The 20411-nt window shown below is 46.3% G+C and overlaps 1 protein-coding gene across 2 annotated transcripts in view; it reads right to left on the bottom strand.

Moving 5' to 3' along the window:
- Window positions 1–20411, bottom strand: part of daam2 (dishevelled associated activator of morphogenesis 2) — a 186699-nt gene that overhangs the window by 77818 nt on the left and 88470 nt on the right. For both annotated transcript variants that reach the window (XM_031902004.1, XM_031902005.1), the window contains exons 4-5: window positions 19426–19500; window positions 3711–3805 (exon numbers count right to left, since the gene is read on the bottom strand). In XM_031902004.1, the coding sequence (XP_031757864.1) occupies window positions 3711–3805; window positions 19426–19500 (170 nt within the window). The remainder of the gene's footprint in view (window positions 1–3710; window positions 3806–19425; window positions 19501–20411) is intronic.

Genomic DNA, 20411 nt, shown 5'->3' with positions numbered 1-20411 from the left:
CTTTATTTTGCCCTACTGTCTCCATCTTGCCCTACTGTCTCCATCTTGCCCTACTGTCTCCATCTTGCCCTACTGTCTCCATCTTGCCCTACTGTCTCCATCTTGCCCTACTGTCCCCATCTTGCCCTACTGTCTCCATCTTGCCCTACTGTCTCCATCTTGCCCTACTGTCTCCATCTTGTCCTACTGTCTCCATCTAGCCGTACTGTCTCCATCTTGCCCTACAGTCTCCATCTTGCCCTACTATCCCCATCTTGCCCTACTGTCTCCATCTTGCCCTACTGTCTCCATCTTGCCCTACTGTCTCCATCTTGCCCTACTGTCTCCATCTTGCCCTACTGTCTCCATCTTGCCCAACTGTGTCCATCTTGCCCTACTGTCTCCATCTTCTCATACTGTCTCCATCTTGCCCTACTGTCTCCATCTTGCCCTACTGTCTCCATCTTCTCATAAGGTCTCCATCTTGCCCTACTGTCTCTATTTTGTCCTGCTGTCTCCATCTTGTCCTACTGTCTCCATTTTGTCCTGCTGTCTCCATCTTGCCCTACTGTCTCCATTTTGTCCTGCTCTCTCCATCTTGCCCTACTGTCTCCATCTTGCCCTACTGTCTCCATCTTGCCCTACTGTCTCCATTTTGTGTTACTGTCTCCATCTTGTCCTACTGTCTCCATTTTGTGTTACTGTCTCCACATTACTCCGGCATTTAGTAATGGAAGCCATGCAGGCCCAGACTGGCAATCTGTAGCTTCTGGCTGCCGTAAGACAGTCTCTATTTAGTGGGCTCGTGGGGGGTCTGTTTGGGCCTGTAGGAATTCGGTATTTCGATGGTGGCATTTATCTGGAGGCCCCACCTTCCATTTCATATGGGCCCCTCCTGTCTGTTATCAGGCCCTATATATAGAAAATAATCCTAGTTTTAATTAGGATTGCCAGATTGGCAGCCTGGGAAAGTCTAATCCCATTCAGTAATAGTTCTAATTGCAGCCATTATTATATGGGGGAAAGTCAGGCTTTCATCTGCCTGGAGGAGGCCACTGAGCTCACGTCGATATGATCCTTGCACGGAACTGTGTTTACTTACACTGGAGCCATTAACTCATCAGGAAAGAAAACAATTAGAGCCGTCACTAAGTGCTTCACACCAGTTCATATAGACTTTACATGAAATCATCGTTACCCCTCCTGAACTTGCAGGGAAACCAGAGCTTAAATCTTTTTTTGTTTCCTTGTGACTGAGGCCCTTGCAGCTTAAAGAGTAAAATGGGACGTATGGGAAAGTGTTTTGTGTAACACTTACTCTTTTTAGTTGATACAGCAATGTCCAACCTGTAGCCTCCTGCTGAGTCTTCTTACTAAACATTTGCAGGAATGCAGGTTGGTCGGCACTTATATAAAATGTTCCTTCCTAATAACGTCAGTCTTGCCCTACTGACTCCATTTTGTCTTACTGCCTCCATCTTCTCATTATGGTCTCCATCTTGTCCTACTGTCTCCATCTTGTCCTACTGTCTCCATCTGGCCCTACTGTCTCCATCTTGCCCTACTGTCTCCCTCTTGCCCTACTGTCTCCCTCTTGCCCTACTGTCTTAATCTTGCCCTACTGTCTCCATCTTGGCCTACTGTCTCCATCTTGTCCTACTGTCTCCATCTTGGCCTACTGTCTCCCTCTTGCCCTACTGTCTCCCTCTTGCCCTACTGTCTTAATCTTGCCCTACTGTCTCCATCTTGGCCTACTGTCTCCATCTTGGCCTACTGTCTCCCTCTTGCCCTACTGTCTTAATCTTGCCCTACTGTCTCCATCTTGTCATACTGTCTCCATCTTGTCCTACTGTCTCCATCTTGCCCTACTGTCTCTATTTTGTACTGCTGTCTCCCTCTTGTCCTACTGTCTCCCTCTTGCCCTACTGTCTCCCTCTTGCCCTACTGTCTCCATCTTACCCTACTGTCTCCATCTTGTCCTACTGTCTCCATCTTGTCCTACTGTCTCTACCTTGTCCTACTGTATCCCTCTTGCCCTACTGTCTCCATCTTACTCTACTGTCTCCATCTTGCCCTTCTGTTTCCATCTTGCACTACTGTCTCCATCTTGCTCATACTGTCTCCATCTTCTCATACTGTCTTGATCTTGCCCTATTGTCTCTATTTTGTCCTGCTGTCTCCAGTTTGTGTTACTGTCTCCATCTTGCCCTAATGTCTCCATCTTGCCCTACTGTCTCCATTTTGTGTTACTGTCTCCATCTTGCCCTACTGTCTCCATCTTGTCCTACTGTCTCCATCTTCCCCTACTGTCTCCATCTTGCCCTACCGTCTCCATCTTGCCCTACTGTCTCCATCTTGCCCTACTGTCTCCATCTTGCCCTACTGTCTCCATCTTGCCCTACTGTCTCCATCTTGCCATACTGTCCCCATCTTGCCTTACTGTCTCCATCTTGCCCTACTGTCTCCATCTTGTCCTACTGTCTCTCTCTTGCCCTACTGTCTCCCCTCTTGCCCTACTGTCTCCATCTTGCCATACTGTCCCCATCTTGCCCTACTGTCTCCATCTTGTCCTACTGTCTCCATCTTGCCCTACTGTCTCCATCTTGTCCTACTGTCTCCATCTTGCCCTACTGTCCCCATCTTGCCATACTGTCTCCATCTTGCCCTACTGTCTCCATCTTGCCATACTGTCCCCATCTTGCCTTACTGTCTCCATCTTGCCCTACTGTCTCCATCTTGTCCTACTGTCTCTCTCTTGCCCTACTGTCTCCCTCTTGCCCTACTGTCTCCATCTTGCCATACTGTCCCCATCTTGCCCTACTGTCTCCATCTTGTCCTACTGTCTCCATCTTGCCCTACTGTCTCCATCTTGTCCTACTGTCTCAATCTTGCCCTACTGTCCCCATCTTGCCATACTGTCCCCATCTTGCCTTACTGTCTCCATCTTGTCCTACTGTCTCCATCTTGCCCTACTGTCTCCATCTTGTCCTACTGTCTCTCTCTTGCCCTACTGTCTCCCTCTTGCCCTACTGTCTCCATCTTGCCATACTGTCCCCATCTTGCCCTACTGTCTCCATCTTGTCCTACTGTCTCCATCTTGCCCTACTGTCTCCATCTTGTCCTACTGTCTCCATCTTGCCCTACTGTCCCCATCTTGCCATACTGTCTCCATCTTGCCCTACTGTCTCCATCTTGCCATACTGTCCCCATCTTGCCTTACTGTCTCCATCTTGTCCTACTGTCTCCATCTTGTCCTACTGTCTCCATCTTGCCCTACTGTCTCCATCTTGCCCTATTGTCTCCATCTTGTCCTACTGTCTCCATCTTGCCCTACTGTCTCCATCTTGTCCTACTGTCTCCATCTTGCCCTACTGTCTCCATCTTGCCCTACTGTCTCCATCTTGTCCTACTGTCACCATTTTGTCCTAGAATCAGAACCTTGCCATACAGAAATGCTCCTGAACCCTCTGATGTTCAAACAATTTGCTGGAATATGGGCTGGGTATGGCAGATAGGGAACCGAGGTATAGGATGCATGCTTTCTTGTATACAGGTGTTTATTAGGCCAAAAGGTTTTGAAGTCATTGATTTATATAAAGTAAAATTCTATTCAGTGTGTGTGTTACATCTGGCACTGTATTAACTGTAACCCCAATACCATTATCATAATATATAGAGAAATAAGGAGATGACTAGCATGGAACCCATCACATTCAGGAGTATGGACTCACCTCATTGGCTGGGTTCTTAGTGCCGTCTTTAAATCCTCCACTATTTTATTCCTCATTTCTGTATCCTCTTCATCAAAGGCATAGAGTGTCTGCATCTGTTGGGAAAAGCAATGGGATTAGCTAGAAGGTTCCCATAGAGCCGGGTCACAGAGCTGAACTAATGAGACAAAATCAATGACTTTCGAGGCCCCATTTTATAGTCCAACCCAAGGCTCTCAGGGAGTGCTGGGAGCTCTAGTCTAACAACAGGTTGGACAGTAATGATTTATATAAAGCCTGCCCCCAGTCCCCACTGCGACTGAACATGGATAACCTGAACCCCCAACTCTAATACTGACCCCCGATTCCCACTGGCCTCAGGGATCATGAACCATATTATATTTAATTATGTTACAAAGGATCTCTTTTCATTTAGTTCTCATGAATATAAACAGTACGTAATCCCCATGAATTAAAAACCATTTTTAGAGCCCCCCCCCGGTACCTCTTCTTAATATTTGGAAATATAAACCTTTAAAATATAATAATATAGGAAATTATGTACCCCCTGTTCTGAAATATAAGGATTTGAGAAGCTCTAATAACCATATAAACAACAAAGGCCACGGGTTTTCCTACAGATCATAGAACTCCAGAGACTCAGCTTCTAACTTACAGCAGGTTCCATTACTGTTTATAATGTGCCACAATGAGTCATGTGACACCTAAACGTTCATTACAACCGATGACATCACTAGGCACCATTTATAAGGCTCTTGTTGCTTAAAATGACTGGAGCTTTGGGCGTTGGGTAATACTGATATCTACATTAACTTTCCTCTTCTTTAAAGGGGTTCTTTCCGCTTCATTAAAGGGGTTGTTCACCTTTGAATTAACTAAGAGCAACAGTTTTTTTGGTTGCCGGGGTCAGTGACCCCCATTTGAAAGCTAAAGGGGTTGTTCACCATTAAAGTAACTTTTAGTATGATGTAGAGAGTGCTATTCTGAGAACATTTGCAAATGGTCTTCATTGTTTATTATTTGTGTTTTTTGAATTATTAAGCTTTTTGATCCAGTTTGGAATTTCACCAGCTATCTGGTTGCTAGAGTCCAGTTTAACCTAGCAACCAGACAGTAGTTTGAAAGTGATATGGGAATATGAATAAAAGACAGCATAAATAGAAACATAATTAATAAAAAGCAAAAATAACAATAAAATTGTAGCTTCGCAGAGCAACAGTTTTTTTGGTTGCTGGGGTCAGTGACCCCCATTTGAAAGCTAAAGGGGATGTTTACCTTTAAAGTTACTTTTAGTATGATGTAGAGAGTGCAACTGGTCATCATTGTTTATTATTTGTGGTTTTTGAATTATTTATCTTTTTGTTCCAGTTTGGAATTTCAGCAGGTATCTGGTTGCTAGGGTCCAATTTAACCTAGCAACCAGACAGTAGTTTGAAAGAGACATAGGGATATGAATAAAAGAGGGCATAAATAGATAAGTAATAAAAAGCAAAAATAACAATAAAATTGTAGCTTCATAGAGCAACAGTTTTTTTGGTTGCCGGGGTCAGTGACCCCCATTTGAAAATTAAAGGGGTTGTTCACCATTACAGTAACTTTTAGTATGATGTAGAGAGTGCTATTCTGAGAACATTTGCAAATGGTCTTCATTGTTTATTATTTGTGTTTTTTGAATTATTAAGCTTTTTGTTCCAGTTTGGAATTTCACCAGCTATCTGGTTGCTAGGGTCCAGTTTAACCTAGCAATCAGACAGTATTTTGAAAGAAACATGGGAATATGAATAAAAGAGGGCATAAATAGAAAGATAGGTAATAAAAAGCAAAAAGAAAAAAATATTCCAGTTTGGAATTTCAGCAGCTATCTGGTTGCTAGGGTTCAGTTTAACCTAGCAACCAGATAGCAGTTTGAAAGAGACATGGGGTTTTAAATAAAAGAGGGCAGAAATAGAAGGATAAGTAATAAAAAGCAAAAATAATAAAATTGTAGCTTTGCAGAGCAACAGTTTTTCATTTGCCGGGGTCAGTGACCCCCCATTTGAAAGCTAAAGGGGTTGTTCATGTTTAAAGTAACTTTTAGTATGATGTAGAGAGTGCTATTCTGAGGAAATTTGCAATTGGTCATCTTTTTTTATTATTTGTTATTCTGAATTATTTAGCTTTTTGTTCCAGTTTGTAATTTCAGCAGCTATCTGGTTGCTAGGGTCCAGTTTAACCTAGCAACCAGACAGTAGTTTGAAAGAAACATGGGAATATGAATAAAAGAGGGCAGAAAGATAAGTAATAAAAAGCAAAAGTAACAATAAAATTGTAGCTTCGCAGAGCAACAGCTTTTTTGGTTGCCGGGGTCGGTGACCCCCCATAAGTTAATTTAAAAACTATAAAAAATGAAGACGAATTGAAAAGTTGCTAAGAACAGACCTTTCCATAACATACTAACAGTTAACCTGAAGGTGCACCGCCCCTTTAATGAGTTACTTTGGTTTCCAGAATGTTTCTGTTACTCTCCGACCCGTTTCCCTGACGCAGAACAAATGTCAGAGGTCGTTCACATACGGGCGAATCTGAAGCGACTCGGGGGCCAATGATGGATGGGGAATGTTCCTTAGCAGGAAGCTGAACGATTGGCCCATCATAGAGCACAAAATGGTGATGAAGACAAATGAATTGGATGAAACATATGTGTAACCAGGTAGCGGCCCCATCAGTCTCTGCCCGAGGGGCGGCCATGACACACGCCAGACGCGGTACATCAGCAACGGAAATCGCACTCGTTTCAATAGAATTGAGTCTTCCTCTTGATTAATGATGGCAGGGGAGGAAGTGGGCGGAGCCAACTGAGGAAATGTGTTTGGCGTCACTCGCTTACCGTAGGTGCAACTAAGTCACACTATGGCCTCCTGGGGAATGGGCCTACTAATAAACTGTCTGAGCTGTCTAGAACAGGGTTTCTTATCCCTGGACCAGTAATTGGTTTAGAAACTACTTTAAAGGGGAACTAAACCCTGCGGCACATCGCGGCTCAACCAAACGTTAGTAAGCTGTTACCGGACTACAAATCCCAGAATAATGTAACATATAATGAAGGGTGAGGCATGCTGGGAGCTGTAGTCCAGCAACATCAGGGCTGTATTCTTAAAGCAATATTGCCCAATAAAACTTTCCCCCAAATCCCCAGGGCCAGCGACTGCATTAATATGCAAGAAATGCAGTACCTGTACTTGATCCCAACTAAGATATAATTACCCCTTATTGGGGCAGAACAGCCCTATTGGGTTTATTTAATGGTTAAATGATTCCCTTTTCTCTGTAATAATAAAACAGTACCTGTACTTGATCCCAACTAAGATATAATTACCCCTTATTGGGGCAGAACAGCCCTATTGGGTTTATTTCATGGTTAAATGATTCCCTTTTCTCTGTAATAATAAAACAGTACCTGTACTTGATCCCAACTAAGATATAATTACCCCTTATTGGGGCAGAACAGCCCTATTGGGTTTATTTAATGGTTAAATGATTCCCTTTTCTCTGTAATAATAAAACAGTACCTGTACTTGATCCCAACTAAGATATAATTACCCCTTATTGGGGCAGAACAGCCCTATTGGGTTTATTTAAGGGTTAAATGATTCCCTTTTCTCTGTAATAATAAAACAGTACCTGTACTTGATCCCAACTAAGATATAATTACACCTTATTGGGGGCAGAACAGCCCTATTGGGTTTATTTCATGGTTAAATGATTCCCTTTTCTCTGTAATAATAAAACAGTACCTGTACTTGATCCCAACTAAGATATAATTACCCCTTATTGGGGCAGAACAGCCCTATTGGGTTTATTTAATGGTTAAATGATTCCCTTTTCTCTGTAATAATAAAACAGTACCTGTACTTGATCCCAACTAAGATATAATTACCCCTTATTGGGGCAGAACAGCCCTATTGGGTTTATTTAATGGTTAAATGATTCCCTTTTCTCTGTAATAATAAAACAGTACCTGTACTTGATCCCAACTAAGATATAATTACCCCTTATTGGGGCAGAACAGCCCTATTGGGTTTATTTAAGGGTTAAATGATTCCCTTTTCTCTGTAATAATAAAACAGTACCTGTACTTGATCCCAACTAAGATATAATTACCCCTTACTGGGGCAAAACAATCCTATTGGGTTAGTTAAGGAATCCCGAACATTCTGGATAAGAGATCCCATACCTGTGTTTCAGTTTATGTACAAGACCCGGTATTTGCCCAGTAGAATAGTGAGACTGGGACCTGCCCTGGGCCCATTAAATGGAAATTACATGACATCTGTGAGTTTCCAACAATTCCAGCTGAATTACTTGCTGGGAGTTAATGGTTCCCATTATGAAAGTGCATTTGGAATATCAATTGTGCTACAAGCCAGAGCCAAACAGACCTGCCCTTTCATGGCTGCTAAGGGGAGAGCCGGCCCGATGGCTAATAACAAAGTGCTTATTACACGTGCCATTGGGAGGGTAATGGGCCGTAGAACACAAATGATTTCTGCTGCACATCTGGCTAAAGGCAATGGGAATGTTCTATAGATAATTGGGCTGCAGAGAGCCCCGTGCCTCCCTGCTCAGAAACCCACGCAGACAGATAGGAACTGAGAGTGGCCCAACTTACCTTACTGCTTGTTTTTACCCATATTGGCAAATAATTTCCATAATCAACATAATTCTGTTAAAGGCTGAAGGGGAATACGGCACAGAACCAACTCCTTTGTATGTAAAAAATAATCATATCCCCCTTTACTCTACAGAGAACAACCCCCACCTTGATAGTCTTTCCTTATAATTTCATTAATCCATCCCTTGTACCAACATTCATATTGCTGCCATTCTGTCCCCTCCTTACTCTACTGTCTCCATTCTGTCCCCTACTTACTCTACTGTCTCCATTCTGTTCCCTCCTTACTCTACTGTCTCCATTCTGTCCCCTCCTTACTCTACTGTCTCCATTCTGTCCCCACCTTACTCTACTGTCTCCATTCTGTTCCCTCCTTACTCTACTGTCTCCATTCTGTCCCCTCCTTACTCTACTGTCTCCATTCTGTCCCCACCTTACTCTACTGTCTCCATTCTGTTCCCTCCTTACTCTACTGTCTCCATTCTGTCCCCTCCTTACTCTACTGTCTCCATTCTGTCCCCTCCTTACTCTACTGTCTCCATTCTGTCCCCACCTTACTCTACTGTCTCCATTCTGTCCCCTCCTTACTCTACTGTCTCCATTCTGTCCCCACCTTACTCTACTGTCTCCATTCTGTCCCCACCTTACCCTACTGTCTCCATTCTGTCCCCACCTTGCCCTACTGTCTCCATTCTGTCCCCATCTTGCCCTACTGTCTCCATTCTGTCCCCACCTTGCCCTACTGTCTCCATTCTGTCCCCACCTTGCCTTACTGTCTCCATTCTGTCCCCCACCTTGCCCTACTGTCTCCATTCTGTCCCCACCTTGCCCTACTGTCTCCATTCTGTCCCCACCTTGCCCTACTGTCTCCATTCTGTCCCACCTTGCTTACTGTCTCCATTCTGTCCCCACCTTGCCCTACTGTCTCCATTCTGTCCCCACCTTGCCCTACTGTCTCCATTCTGTCCCCACCTTGCCCCTACTGTCTCCATTCTGTCCCCACTTTGCCCTACTGTCTCCATTCTGTCCCCACCTTGCCCTACTGTCTCCATTCTGTCCCCACCTTGCCCTACTGTCTCCATTCTGTCCCCCTCCTTGCCCTACTGTCTCCATTCTGTCCCCACCTTACCCTACTGTCTCCATTCTGTCCCCTCCTTACTCTACTGTCTCCATTCTGTCCCCACCTTGCCCTACTGTCTCCATTCTGTCCCCACCTTGCCCTACTGTCTCCATTCTGTCCCCTCCTTGCCCTACTGTCTCCATTCTGTCCCCTCCTTGCCCTACTGTCTCCATTCTGTCCCCACCTTGCCCTACTGTCTCCATTCTGTCCCCACCTTGCCCTACTGTCTCCATTCTGTCCCCTCCTTACTCTACTGTCTCCATTCTGTCCCCTCCTTGCCCTACTGTCTCCATTCTGTCCCCACCTTGCCCTACTGTCTCCATTCTGTCCCCTCCTTACTCTACTGTCTCCATTCTGTCCCCTCCTTGCCCTACTGTCTCCATTCTGTCCCCTCCTTGCCCTACTGTCTCCATTCTGTCCCCACCTTGCCCTACTGTCTCCATTCTGTCCCCACCTTGCCCTACTGTCTCCATTCTGTCCCCACCTTGCCCTACTGTCTCCATTCTGTCCCCTCCTTACTCTACTGTCTCCATTCTGTCCCCTCCTTACTCTACTGTCTCCATTCTGTCCCCACCTTGCCCTACTGTCTCCATTCTGTCCCCACCTTGCCCTACTGTCTCCATTCTGTCCCCACCTTGGCCTACTGTCTCCATTCTGTCCCCACTTTGCCCTACTGTCTCCATTCTGTCCCCACCTTGCCCTACTGTCTCCATTCTGTCCCCACCTTGCCCTACTGTCTCCATTCTGTCCCCTCCTTACTCTACTGTCTCCATTCTGTCCCCTCCATACTCTACTGTCTCCATTCTGTCCCCACCTTGCCCTACTGTCTCCATTCTGTCCCCACCTTGCCCTACTGTCTCCATTCTGTCCCCACCTTGGCCTACTGTCTCCATTCTGTCCCCATCTTGCCCTACTGTCTCCATTCTGTCCCCTCCTTACTCTACTGTCTCCATTCTGTCCCCACCTTGCCCTACTGTCTCCATTCTGTCCCCTCCTTACTCTACTGTCTCCATTCTGTCCCCATCTTGCCCTACTGTCTCCATTCTGTCCCCTCCTTGCCCTACTGTCTCCATTCTGTCCCCACCTTGCCCTACTGTCTCCATTCTGTCCCCACCTTGCCCTACTGTCTCCATTCTGTCCCCACCTTGGCCTACTGTCTCCATTCTGTCCCCATCTTGCCCTACTGTCTCCATTCTGTCCCCTCCTTACTCTACTGTCTCCATTCTGTCCCCACCTTGCCCTACTGTCTCCATTCTGTCCCCTCCTTACTCTACTGTCTCCATTCTGTCCCCACCTTGCCCTACTGTCTCCATTCTGTCCCCACCTTGCCCTACTGTCTCCATTCTGTCCCCACCTTGGCCTACTGTCTCCATTCTGTCCCCATCTTGCCCTACTGTCTCCATTCTGTCCCCACCTTGCCCTACTCTCTCCATTCTGTCCCCTCCTTGCCCTACTGTCTCCATTCTGTCCCCACCTTACCCTACTGTCTCCATTCTGTCCCCACCTTGCCCTACTGTCTCCATTCTGTCCCCTCCCTTGCCCCTACTGTCTCCATTCTGTCCCCACCTTGCCCTACTGTCTCCATTCTGTCCCCACCTTGCCCTACTGTCTCCATTCTGTCCCCTCCTTACTCTACTGTCTCCATTCTGTCCCCTCCTTGCCCTACTGTCTCCATTCTGTCCCCACCTTGCCCTACTGTCTCCATTCTGTCCCCTCCTTACTCTACTGTCTCCATTCTGTCCCCTCCTTGCCCTACTGTCTCCATTCTGTCCCCTCCTTGCCCTACTGTCTCCATTCTGTCCCCACCTTGCCCTACTGTCTCCATTCTGTCCCCACCTTGCCCTACTGTCTCCATTCTGTCCCCACCTTGCCCTACTGTCTCCATTCTGTCCCCTCCTTACTCTACTGTCTCCATTCTGTCCCCTCCTTACTCTACTGTCTCCATTCTGTCCCCACCTTGCCCTACTGTCTCCATTCTGTCCCCACCTTGCCCTACTGTCTCCATTCTGTCCCCACCTTGGCCTACTGTCTCCATTCTGTCCCCACTTTGCCCTACTGTCTCCATTCTGTCCCCACCTTACATAGTTACATAGTTACATAGTTACATAGGGTTGAAAAAAGACCTGTGTCCATCAAGTTCAACCCATCCAAGTAAACCCAGCACACCTAACCCACACCTACCAATCTATACTCACATACATAAACTATAAATACAACCACTAGTACTAACTGTAGATATTAGTATCACAATAGCCTTGGATATTCTGATTGATCAAGAACTCATCCAGGCCCCTCTTAAAGGCATTAACAGAATCTGCCATTACCACATCACTAGGAAGGGCATTCCACAACCTCACTGCCCTCACCGTGAAAAACCACCTACGCTGCTTCAAATGGAAGCTCCGTTCCTCTAATCTAAAGGGGTGACCTCTGGTGCGTTGATTGTTTTTATGGGAAAAAAGAACATCCCCCAACTGCCTATAATCCCCTCTAATGTACTTGTACAGAGTAATCATGTCCCCTCGCAAGCGCCTCTTTTCCAGAGAAAACAACCCCAACCTCGACAGTCTCACCTCATAGTTTAAATCTTCCATCCCCTTAACCAGTTTAGTTGCACGTCTCTGCACTCTCTCCAGCTCATTAATATCCTTCTTAAGGACTGGAGCCCAAAACTGCACTGCATACTCAAGGTGAGGCCTTACCAGGGACCTATAAAGGGGCAAAATTATGTTCTCATCCCTTGAGTCAATGCCCTTTTTTATACAAGACAGCACTTTATTTGCTTTAGTAGCCACAGAATGACACTGCCTGGAATTAGACAACTTGTTATCAACAAAAACCCCTAGATCCTTCTCCATTAAGGATCCCCCCAACTCACTCCCATTCAGTAGATAGTTTGCGTTTATATTATTTCTACCAAAGTGCATAACTTTGCACTTATCAACATTGAACCTCATTTTCCAGTTTGCTGCCCAGTTATCTAATTTTGTCAAATCGCTCTGCAAAGCGGCAGCATCCTGCATGGAACTTATAGTTTTGCACAATTTAGTGTCATCAGCAAAAATAGAAACAATACTGTCTATGCCCACCTCCAGGTCATTAATAAACAAGTTAAACAGCAAAGGCCCAAGGACTGACCCCTGCGGTACTCCACTAACCACACTGGTCCAATTAGAAAATGTTCCATTTACAACCACTCTTTGTACTCTATCCTTCAGCCAGTTCTCTATCCAATTACAAATATTATGTTCTAGGCCAATATTCCTTAATTTGATCATTAACCTTCTGTGAGGTACTGTATCAAACGCTTTAGCAAAGTCCAAGTAGATGACATCAACTGCCATTCCAGCATCAAGGTTCCTACTCACCTCCTCATAAAAGGCAACTAAATTAGTCTGGCAAGATCTGTTACGCATAAAACCATGCTGGCACAAACTAATAGTATTGTGAACTGCAATGTATTCAAGTACCCTATCCCTTATTACCCCTTCCAAAAGTTTTCCTACTACTGATGTCAGACTAACAGGCCTATAGTTTTCAGGCTGAGAACGGGATCCCTTTTTAAATAACGGCACCACATTAGCAATCCGCCAGTCTCTTGGCACCATGCCAGACCTCAATGAATCCTGAAAAATTAAGTGAAGAGGTTTGGCAATCACAGCGCTCAGCTCATTTAATACCCTGGGATGAATCCCATCCGGCCCTGGACCTTTGTTTACCTTTACATGTTCAAGTCTCTTTTGAATTTCCTCCCGAGTGACCCATGCGTCAGTAGCTAAATTACTAGCACTGGGCATATTACAAGGGAAGCCTTCATTATCTGGCTCCTCAGATGTATAGACAGATGAAAAATAAGAGTTCAAAATTTCAGCTTTTTCCCCGTTTTCATCAACCAACGTACCCCCCCGTGATAATAAAGTTCCCACCCCTTCTTGCTTCATTTTTTTACTATTCACATAATTAAAAAATAATTTTGGATTCTTTTTACTCCTAGCAGCAATATCCCTTTCCATCTCTATTTTAGCTTGCCTGATAGCTTTTTTGCATGCTTTATTTGCTTCCTTGTACCTGATGAAAGTTTCTGCTGTCCCAGCTAACTTGAATGCCCTAAAAGCACGTTTTTTCTTACCAACCTCGACAATAACACTTTTATTCAGCCATAAAGGTTTTGCTTTGCGATGCCTCTCCTTGCTTACTAGGGGGATATACTGTTGCGTATACCTACAAAGCAATGTTTTAAAGATGTTCCATTTTCCTTCTGTGTCTAACCCCATGAAAAGCCTTTCCCAGTTGACACATTGCAGAGATGCCCTTATACTGGCAAAGTCTGCACGTCTAAAATTGAGCGTTTTAGTTACTCCCTTATAGCGCTGTCTCTGCAGCATTATCTCAAAGGAGACCATGTTGTGATCACTGTTCCCCAAATGCTCACCCACACAAATGTTAGAGATAAGTTCATTATTATTAGAAATCACCAGGTCCAAAATAGCGTCATTCCTAGTGGGTTCTTGAACTGCCTGAAATAAAAAGTTGTCATTTAGCATATTTACAAACCTACTAGCTTTTTCTGACTTAGCCACCCCATTACTCCAGTCAATGTCCGGATAATTAAAGTCCCCCATAACAACAACTTGACCCAGTTTTGAAGCCTCCTCCATTTGCAACAATAGCTGGGCCTCATCCCCCTCATCTATACGGGGGGGTTTATAGCAGACACCAATGATCATTTTCTTTGTGACCTTCAGCCCTACTGAAATTTCTACCCAAAGAGATTCGACGTTTTCATTGGTAATGTCTTTATTACATGGCTTTAAGTCTGACTTTACGTAAAGACAAACCCCTCCACCCTTTTTAATCTCTCTGTCCCTCCTAAAAAGTGTATACCCATTTAAATTCACAGCCCAGTCGCATTTATCATCCCACCAGGTCTCAGTGATACCTATTAAATCATAATTTTCAATACATGCAATAGCTTGCAGCTCCCCTAATTTACCCGACAAGCTACGCGCATTAGCCAGCATGCAGCGGAGATGATTACTTCTCCCTCTGATGTTTACATTAGCTAAGGGAGAATTAGAGCTAAGGCAATTATGAGACTGCTTTCCTTGTAACGGAAGCTCCTTATCTGATAAACTATATGCCCCCCTCACTCCTCCCCCACAACCCTTTGCTAGTCCCCCTACCCCGTCTACACTAATTTTCCCATGGAATTCTAGCTCACCCACCCCCCCCTTGTCTAGTTTAAACACTCCTCCAACCTCTTAACCATTCTCTCCCCTAGCACAGCAGACCCCCTTCCATTGAGGTGCAATCCGTCAGGGCTGTATAGATTGTACCCCAAGGAAAAGTCAGCCCAGTGCTCTAGGAACCCAAACCCTTCCTTCCTACACCAAGACTTTAGCCACGCATTTAGCTCCCTAAGCTCCCGCTGTCTCCCTAAACTTGCACGCGGCACCGGCAAAATTTCCGAAAAAATGACATTGGAGGACCTTTGCCTAATCTTAGAGCCTAGATCCCTGAACTCACTCTTTAAAGTCCCCCACCTACCGTTCATTTTGTCGTTAGTACCGATATGTACCAAGACAGCCGGGTCTTGCCCAGCCCCTCCCAATAATGTGTCAACCCGATCAACCACATGCCGAACCCTGGCACCAGGAAGACAGCAAACTGTCCGGTTGAAGCGATCCGCTTGACAGATTACCCTGTCCACTTTCCTAATGATCGAATCCCCTATAACCACCATCTGTTTAGGCCTAGCTCTGCTCTCCTCCCCACCACTACTAGTGAAACTGGTCTCCCGGCTGTTAGAGAGATCAGCCTCACCTAGAACCGCCAATCCAGAGTTCACACTCCCATCTTCTTCACACAATCTGGCAAATCTGTTGGGATGCGCAAACCCTGGAGCAGCCTCCCTTTTCCTTTTCCCCACACTAGATTTTCTAACTGTCACCCAGCTTACTGCCCTATCATCCTTTTGCTGCTCCCCTCCCCCCCTACTATCTGACCCCACTAGTTCTTGTTCAGTTAACAAGAGACCCCTCTCAAGATTGTTGATTGAACGCAGTGTTGCGACGTGTTCCTCTAGGACTCTAACGCGAGCCTCTAAAGTGGCAATTCGCTCACATCCACAACAGAGGTATGCACTTTGGAACTGTTGTTCCACAACTGCATACATGTGGCAGGCTGTGCACTGTGTCAGACCTTCAATGTTGCTACCACTCATTCTCCCAGTTACAAGAACAGTTAAACAAAAATAGGTGTAAGGACTTGTAGTAAATACCTTGTTTTACCTTATTTTTAACTCCCTTAGTGTTTAACTCCTGAGTTTATAACTCCACTTACAGAGTCCCCACTTACTCCCTGAGTTTATAACTCCACTTACAGAGTCCCCACTTACTCCCTGAGTTTATAACTCCACTTACAGAGTCCCCACTTACTCCCTGAGTTTATAACTCCACTTACAGAGTCCCCACTTAAAGAGCAATCACTTACAGAGCACCTACCACCAGAGCAAGCTCCACTGGAGTGCCTGTGGTTCTATTTATGCAGTCTGTAAAGGTGAACTAATCAAACCCCACCCTCCTCAAGCTGAGGGTAATTACAAGGGAATGTAACCTGCTGTAAGCCTATGGATCCCACAAACTTTGTAAATTAGCTCCAAAAACAACAATTACTTATGAAAAAAATAAATAAAACCCAACAGTAAAAAAACACAATGGTTTTGATAAAGTTAGTAAAGAATACTTATCCCTTTTTAGTTGAAATGAAAGCAAGTTGATTCAACCAGCCACCAGCCTGTTAGTAAGCCCTACTGTCTCCATTCTGTCCCCACCTTGCCCTACTGTCTCCATTCTGTCCCCTCCTTACTCTACTGTCTCCATTCTGTCCCCATCTTGCCCTACTGTCTCCATTCTGTCCCCTCCTTACTCTACTGTCTCCATTCTGTCCCCACCTTGCCCTACTGTCTCCATTCTGTCCCCACCTTGCCCTACTGTCTCCATTCTGTCCCCACCTTGGCCTACTGTCTCCATTCTGTCCCCATCTTGCCCTACTGTCTCCATTCTGTCCCCTCCTTACTCTACTGTCTCCATTCTGTCCCCACCTTGCCCTACTGTCTCCATTCTGTCCCCTCCTTACTCTACTGTCTCCATTCTGTCCCCATCTTGCCCTACTGTCTCCATTCTGTCCCCTCCTTGCCCTACTGTCTCCATTCTGTCCCCACCTTGCCCTACTGTCTCCATTCTGTCCCCACCTTGCCCTACTGTCTCCATTCTGTCCCCACCTTGCCCTACTGTCTCCATTCTGTCCCCATCTTGCCCTACTGTCTCCATTCTGTCCCCTCCTTACTCTACTGTCTCCATTCTGTCCCCACCTTGCCCTACTGTCTCCATTCTGTCCCCTCCTTACTCTACTGTCTCCATTCTGTCCCCATCTTGCCCTACTGTCTCCATTCTGTCCCCCATCTTGCCCTACTGTCTCCATTCTGTCCCCTCCTTACTCTACTGTCTCCATTCTGTCCCCACCTTGCCCTACTGTCTCCATTCTGTCCCCTCCTTACTCTACTGTCTCCATTCTGTCCCCATCTTGCCCTACTGTCTCCATTCTGTCCCCACCTTGCCCTACTGTCTCCATTCTGTCCCCTCCTTACTCTACTGTCTCCATTCTGTCCCCTCCTTACTCTACTGTCTCCATTCTGTCCCCACCTTGCCCTACTGTCTCCATTCTGTCCCCACCTTGCCCTACTGTCTCCATTCTGTCCCCACCTTGGCCTACTGTCTCCATTCTGTCCCCACTTTGCCCTACTGTCTCCATTCTGTCCCCACCTTGCCCTACTGTCTCCATTCTGTCCCCACCTTGCCCTACTGTCTCCATTCTGTCCCCTCCTTACTCTACTGTCTCCATTCTGTCCCCTCCTTACTCTACTGTCTCCATTCTGTCCCCACCTTGCCCTACTGTCTCCATTCTGTCCCCACCTTGCCCTACTGTCTCCATTCTGTCCCCACCTTGGCCTACTGTCTCCATTCTGTCCCCACTTTGCCCTACTGTCTCCATTCTGTCCCCACCTTGCCCTACTGTCTCCATTCTGTCCCCACCTTGCCCTACTGTCTCCATTCTGTCCCCTCCTTACTCTACTGTCTCCATTCTGTCCCCACCTTGCCCTACTGTCTCCATTCTGTCCCCTCCTTACTCTACTGTCTCCATTCTGTCCCCATCTTGCCCTACTGTCTCCATTCTGTCCCCTCCTTACTCTACTGTCTCCATTCTGTCCCCATCTTGCCCTACTGTCTCCATTCTGTCCCCACCTTGCCCTACTGTCTCCATTCTGTCCCCATCTTGCCCTACTGTCTCCATTCTGTCCCCATCTTGCCCTACTGTCTCCATTCTGTCCCCACCTTGCCCTACTGTCTCCATTCTGTCCCCTCCTTACTCTACTGTCTCCATTCTGTCCCCATCTTGCCCTACTGTCTCCATTCTGTCCCCACCTTGCCCTACTGTCTCCATTCTGTCCCCATCTTGCCCTACTGTATCCATTCTGTCCCCATCTTGCCCTACTGTCTCCATTCTGTCCCCTCCTTAATCTACTGTCTCCATTCTGTCCCCATCTTGCCCTACTGTCTCCATTCTGTCCCCTCCTTAAACTACTGTCTCCATTCTGTCCCCTCCTTAAACTACTGTCTCCATTCTGTCCCCTCCTTAAACTACTGTCTCCATTCTGTCCCCTCCTTAAGCTACTGTCTCCATTCTGTCCCCTCCTTAAACGACTGTCTCCATTCTGTCCCCTCCTTGCCCTACTGTCTCCATTCTGTTCTACTGTCTCCATCTTGCCCTACTGTCTCCATTCTGTCCCCATCTTGCTCTACTGTCTCCATTCTGTCCCCATCTTGCCCTACTGTCTCCATTCTGTCCCCATCTTGCCCTACTGTCTCTATCTTGCCCTACTGTCTCCATTCTGTTCTACTGTCTCCATCTTGCCCTACTGCTTCCATCTTGCCCTATTATCTCCATTCTGTCCCCATCTTGCCCTACTGTCTCCATTCTGTCCCCACCTTGTCCTACTGTCTCCATTCTGTCCCCACCTTGCCCTACTGTCTCCATTCTGTCCCCACCTTACCCTACTGTCTCCATTCTGTCCCCACCTTGCCCTACTGTCTCCATTCTGTCCCCACCTTGCCCTACTGTCTCCATTCTGTCCCCACCTTGCCCTACTGTCTCCATTCTGTCCCCACCTTGCCCTACTGTCTCCATTCTGTCCCCAACTTGCCCTACTGTCTCCATTCTGTCCCCAACTTGCCCTACTGTCTCCATTCTGTCCCCAACTTGCCCTACTGTCTCCATTCTGTCCCCAACTTGCCCTACTGTCTCCATTCTGTCCCCACCTTGCCCTACTGTCTCCATTCTGTCCCCAACTTGCCCTACTGTCTCCATTCTGTCCCCAACTTGCTCTACTGTCTCCATTTTGTCCCCACCTTGCCCTACTGTCTCCATTCCATTTTATCCTTCTTAATGACTGGAGCCCAAAGTTGCCCCCCATACTCAAGGTGAGGCCTTACCAGGGCCTATAAAGTCACAGTCTATTTTGGCCAACAGTTCATCATGACTGTGGTCTATTCACACCAAGTGGGAGAGGAAAAATATATATGTCCCAAGGCAATGCTTGTCTGAAGGGATTTTCCAAGCTGCCCAATAGATATCTACCTAAAACCAAACTAATATCTGGTTGGGGTTTAGGCAGATATATATTGTATAGTTTTTTTGGCCCCCATACATTGGCCAGTAAGCAGATAATCCTATTCAGGGGGGCGGTCAAAGTTGAGAGTCAAACCCATGTATGGCCAGCTTGAGCCTGGAACTGAATAGGGACCAATGGAACCCGGAGAGACCTTGGAGCTACGGAATACTCAGCATGAAATACATATTCCCGTATAATGGAAGCTTCTGCTCACCGCTGCCATGGAGTTGATCCGATCGATGTAATAATCAGGCCAGCTGGTCGCCAGCTTGTTCGGGTCTTCCTGTTCCTGAAACAGCAAAAGCCAAAGGAAGAACTTAATAACATGAATATAGATCATTTAATTATTATTGATTATGTTATTAATGATTATATAATTACCACTGTAATAACGCAGCAGAGTAGAGTCCATAAAGATCATTGAAATGTGCAATGGTGAAAAATCAACAGAGGAACATTCAGAAAAAAGATTCTTGTAAAAAACTGGATGGTTTCTTCTTTTGAACCAGTGTCGTTAAACAGAACAACCAATTGGTTCTTTGTTAATTGGCTGCTAAAGGGCCCCCACCTTGTCCTACTGTCTCCATTCTGTCCCCACCTTGTCCTACTGTCTCCATTCTGTCCCCATCTTGCCCTACTGTCTCCATTCTGTCCCCACCTTGCCCTACTGTCTCCATTCTGTCCCCACCTTGTCCTACTGTCTCCATTCTGTCCCCACCTTGCCCTACTGTCTCCATTCTGTCCCCACCTTGCCCTACTGTCTCCATTCTGTCCCCACCTTACTCTACTGTCTCCAATCTGTCCCCACCTTGTCCTACTGTCTCCATTCTGTCCCCACCTTGCCCTACTGTCTCCATTCTGTCCCCACCTTGGCCTACTGTCTCCATTCTGTCCCCACCTTGTCCTACTGTCTCCATTCTGTCCCCACCTTGGCCTACTGTCTCCATTCTGTCCCCACCTTGTCCTACTGTCTCCATTCTGTCCCCACCTTGGCCTACTGTCTCCATTCTGTCCCCACCTTGCCCTACTGCCTCCATTCTGTCCCCATCTTGCCCTACTGTCTCCATTCTGTCCCCATCTTGCCCTACTGTCTCCATTCTGTCCCCACCTTGGCCTACTGTCTCCATTCTGTCCCCACCTTGCCCTACTGTCTCCATTCTGTCCCCATCTTGCCCTACTGTCTCCATTCTGTCCCCATCT

The sequence above is a fragment of the Xenopus tropicalis genome, chromosome 5 (genome assembly GCF_000004195.4).
Source record: "Xenopus tropicalis strain Nigerian chromosome 5, UCB_Xtro_10.0, whole genome shotgun sequence".
Taxonomy (NCBI): domain Eukaryota; kingdom Metazoa; phylum Chordata; class Amphibia; order Anura; family Pipidae; genus Xenopus; species Xenopus tropicalis.
This window is presented reverse-complemented; position numbering and strand designations above follow the sequence as displayed.